Consider the following 3,632-nt stretch of genomic DNA (forward strand, 5'->3'; position numbering starts at 1 on the left):
GTCGCCGGGCCCGGGGAAGTACCTTTGCACGAGTTGCGGCGGCTCCTCTGCGCGTTGCCCTTGTACACCAGGGTGGCGACGAGCAGGATGATCACGGCGGCGGCGACGTGCATGCCCACCCACACCTTGGTGGGGAAGCCCATGATGACGAGGACCATGAGCAGCAGGGCGATGGCCAGAGACATGCAGACGAAGCGCTTGGACTGGCGCACCCTCTGGAAGTTGTACAGATGGCTCCTGTAGTCGATGTCGGTGGCGTTCACTCTCTGGCTGACCGCCGCCAGGTCGGCGGTGAGCGACTCGTTGCGGCTGTCGAGCTCGCGCTTGGTCATCTCGGTCGTGGAGTCCAGCGTCGAGAGCGCGGCCTGCCTGGCGGCCTCGGCGGCCCAGACCTCCATGCCTCCTCGCACTTGCCGGCGGCGTTGCAGAAGCCCTCGCTGCCGTCGCTGCCATCGTAGAACTGCTCGAAGCGCTCGACGGGCTTGGCAATGGCAATCGCGGTGACCGCCAGCACGATGACCGCGGTCACCAAGGGCGGCGACGGCCATGGGCACGCGCATCTTGTGCCAGAGGGCGGGCCGGAACTTCAATCCACCCGTAGAAGTCGCCGACGCACACGACGAGCAGCGCCACGAAGCCGGCGAGCTGCTTGACCTCGTCCGAGAACTGGCGGCGGGCGTCGCGGATGCTGGTGAGCGCGCGGTTCAGGGACATCTGCTGCTGCTTCACGACGGCGCTCAGGCGGGAGCTCTCGGTGGCGAGGCCGCTGGCGTCGACCTTGCGCACCTGGTTGAGCACGCCGTTGTTGCGGTCGTCGGTCTCGGCCGTGCACGCAGCCAGGAGCTCCGAGAGCGGCGACATGGAGGGGTCGGGCACGGCACCCTCCGGCAGCACGACGTCGACGCCTCCGTTGGTGAAGGAGAAGAAGACGGACGCGAGGACCATGAAGAGGCAGGAGTTGATGCGCTGGATGAGCGCGCGCGTCACGTGGTTCTTCTCGCCGAACACGCAGTACTTGAAGATGCCGAGGCCGACGTACAGGTGCTCGAACGGCGTGTTGGCGGTAATGTCGCCGCCGTCCATGCGGACGGTGCCGTCGGCGGTGATCTCGATCTTGTCGTAGATCTCGATCTACGACAATCAGCGCCTCGACGCCGGCGTCGGAGTCACGGGCGGCGACGATCCGAGTGTAGAGCGCGGCCGGCGTGACGCCGGACGTGGTGACCTCCTGCCGGAGCCTGGCCTCGAAGGGCGTCTCGCCCGCGGTGACGCGGTCCGAGAGGTCGATGCCCGCGAGCTCGAACTTGCCCAGGGAGGCGAAGATGGACCTGAGCTCGTTCAGGTGTCTCATGCTCTGGACGAATGCGCACATGGCGACGAACCGCGGCTCGGCGGACAGCGCCTGCAGAGTGGCTTCGCGATCGGACATGCGGGGCGCCCCTTTGCAGTATGGCAACGGTATTTTTCGGGGGAGGCGGCATAAAGAATGGCTGGCGCAGCTGTGCACAGGCAGGCACCATGGAGGCGCGCGTCACCAGAGCGATCTGCGTCATCAAGGAGATGCTGCTGGACCGCGGCGTCGGCCTGGGCGAGCTCGAGACGGTCGGCGACGAAGAAATCCGGCTGCTGGCGTCGTCGCACGACTTCTTCCACCTCGCCGCCGCCGACCGCGACGTCGTGATCGTGACGCGCAAGCTCAAGACGCAGGGCCTCCAGAAGGCCGCCGCCGCGCTGGACGAGGACTGCCGCGATCGCGCCATCATCGTGTCGACCGAGAAGCCGGCGTCGTTCCACCGCAACGCGGTCGAGGCGCACTACGGCCCGCGCGCCGAGATGTTCAGCCTGGCGGAGCTGCAGTACAACGTCACGCGCCACGTCCTGGTGCCGCCGCACGCCAAGCTCGCCGAGGCCGAGGTCAAGGACCTGCTGAAGACGTACATGCTGTCGGACAAGAAGCTGCTGCCCACGATTGAGGCGAGCGACCCGGTGGCCAAGTACCTGGGGCTGGTCGTCGGCGACGTCGTCAAGATCACGCGGCCCAGCCCGTCCGCGGGGACAACGGAGTTTTATCGGACGTGCATCCCTTCCAAGCGTTAAGGGGGCGTCCCCGCCCCCTTCGACCCCCTGTCGTGCTTTCGGGGGTTTTGGGACGTCCGTGGGTTGAGGCGCACTACGGCGTCGTTTCGGGGCGGTCCGTGGTTTTGGGAGTGGTTTGCGGCGGCGTTCCCGGCAGCGGCGAGTAGCAGTCGGGGGGCAGCTGCGGCGGTCTCGGAATCCGAAGCGCGGGCGCCTTGCGGCGGCGTACGCCGTACTTGTCGACCTCATCTGCGTGCTCCACGACGTCCTGGTACTCGCGCAACCGCTCCTCGCGGTCTGCGGACCTGACGTGCCTGCGCACCCAAAGGTGGCGCCAGTACGCCACGCAGCTCGGAAACTCCCTGGCGGCGGTCGTCGACGCTTCCGCCATCATGTCGTAGAAGCGCTGGTCGTGCCCAAAGTCCATGCGGCCCGTGGCCTTGCGCGCCAGTTTATGCCCTGGCCCCGTCCCGCGCTGCGGCAGGATGCCCCGGCTTGAAGGCGCTGCACCCTGTAGTTCGTATCGAAGAGCCGCAATGTCTGACCCAGTCGCGCCCGCCATGGACATGTCCGCCTATTCCATGTACGCCAGGACCGTCCAGGCCTGCGTCCCTCAAGGTCCTCTTCGACAGCCTCCGCGAGCTCCTCGTCGACACCGTCCATCCAGTTCCACCCCGGCGGCGTCAAGCTCGTCGACCTCGACAACACCCACGTCGTCATGCTCCACATGGCCCTCGACGCCAAAAACTTCGAGGAGTTCCACTGCGAGGGCGACGTCCCCGTCTGCGTCAACGTCTCCAACCTCCACGCCCCTCCTCAAGACCGTCGGCTCCAACGACACCTTGACCCTCTTCCTCGAAAAGTCCGGCTCCAACCGCCTCGGCATCTGCGTCGAAAACGAGGAAAAGAAGACCAGGACCGAGTTCAAGCTCAACCTCCTCGACATCGACCCCACCGATTACAACATCCTGCCCGTGGGCTTCAACTCGTTGATTGGGTTGCCGAGCGCCTACTTCCAGAAGATCATCCGCGACATGTCCAACCTGTCGGAGCACGTCGAGATCAGGCACGTCGGGCGGGAGCTCACGCTGATCTGCAACGGCTCCTTCTGCGCCAGGAGACCGTCCTCCAGGACACCGACTGCGCCCCATGCGACGATGAGGACGCCGACGGCGCTTACAACCCCGACATGAACACCATCAAGCAAGGGGTCTTCTCGCTGCGATACTTATCGCTTTTCTGCCGCTGCAGCTCACTTTCGCCCAACGTGGAGATATACATTAAGAACTCATTTCCGATCGTTTGCCTATATAAGATGGCGCTAGGTCAGCTAAAGTTAGCTTTATCGCCGCTCCAGACCGAAGACTACTAAAAAACACGCACTTCTTCGAGAGGACATTCCGAGAAAAGGCATGTTTCTAGTCGCCCTCAGATCCGAGGCGCCGGCAGGCCCGTTGGCAGAGCACCTCGCCTGGAGTCTCAGAGTCGAGACGCTCTTCATGACGGCCTGAATGGAGGCGTGACGCTCGTACTCCTCGACGTCGAAGCCGTCGCCA

At 64.9% G+C, this 3,632-nt stretch overlaps 1 protein-coding gene across 1 annotated transcript; it reads left to right on the forward strand.

Moving 5' to 3' along the window:
• The first annotated feature begins 1,449 nt into the window (after window positions 1-1,449).
• LOC149810226 (uncharacterized) lies at window positions 1,450-2,097 on the forward strand. The gene has a single exon (XM_089994357.1). The coding sequence runs from the start codon at window positions 1,450-1,452 to the stop codon at window positions 2,095-2,097; it is 648 nt and encodes a 215-aa protein (XP_089850483.1).
• The last annotated feature ends 1,535 nt before the right edge of the window (window positions 2,098-3,632 follow it).

Source organism: Nuphar pumila, unplaced genomic scaffold, assembly GCF_984573655.1.
Source record: "Nuphar pumila unplaced genomic scaffold, dmNupPumi1.hap1.1 HAP1_SCAFFOLD_443, whole genome shotgun sequence".
Classification (NCBI taxonomy): Eukaryota; Viridiplantae; Streptophyta; class Magnoliopsida; order Nymphaeales; family Nymphaeaceae; genus Nuphar; species Nuphar pumila.

Excerpts from the sequence above, each read along its gene's own strand:
- LOC149810226 (XM_089994357.1), top strand. The coding sequence starts at position 1,450 with ATGGCAACGGTATTTTTCGGGGGAGGCGGCATAAAGAATGGCTGGCGC.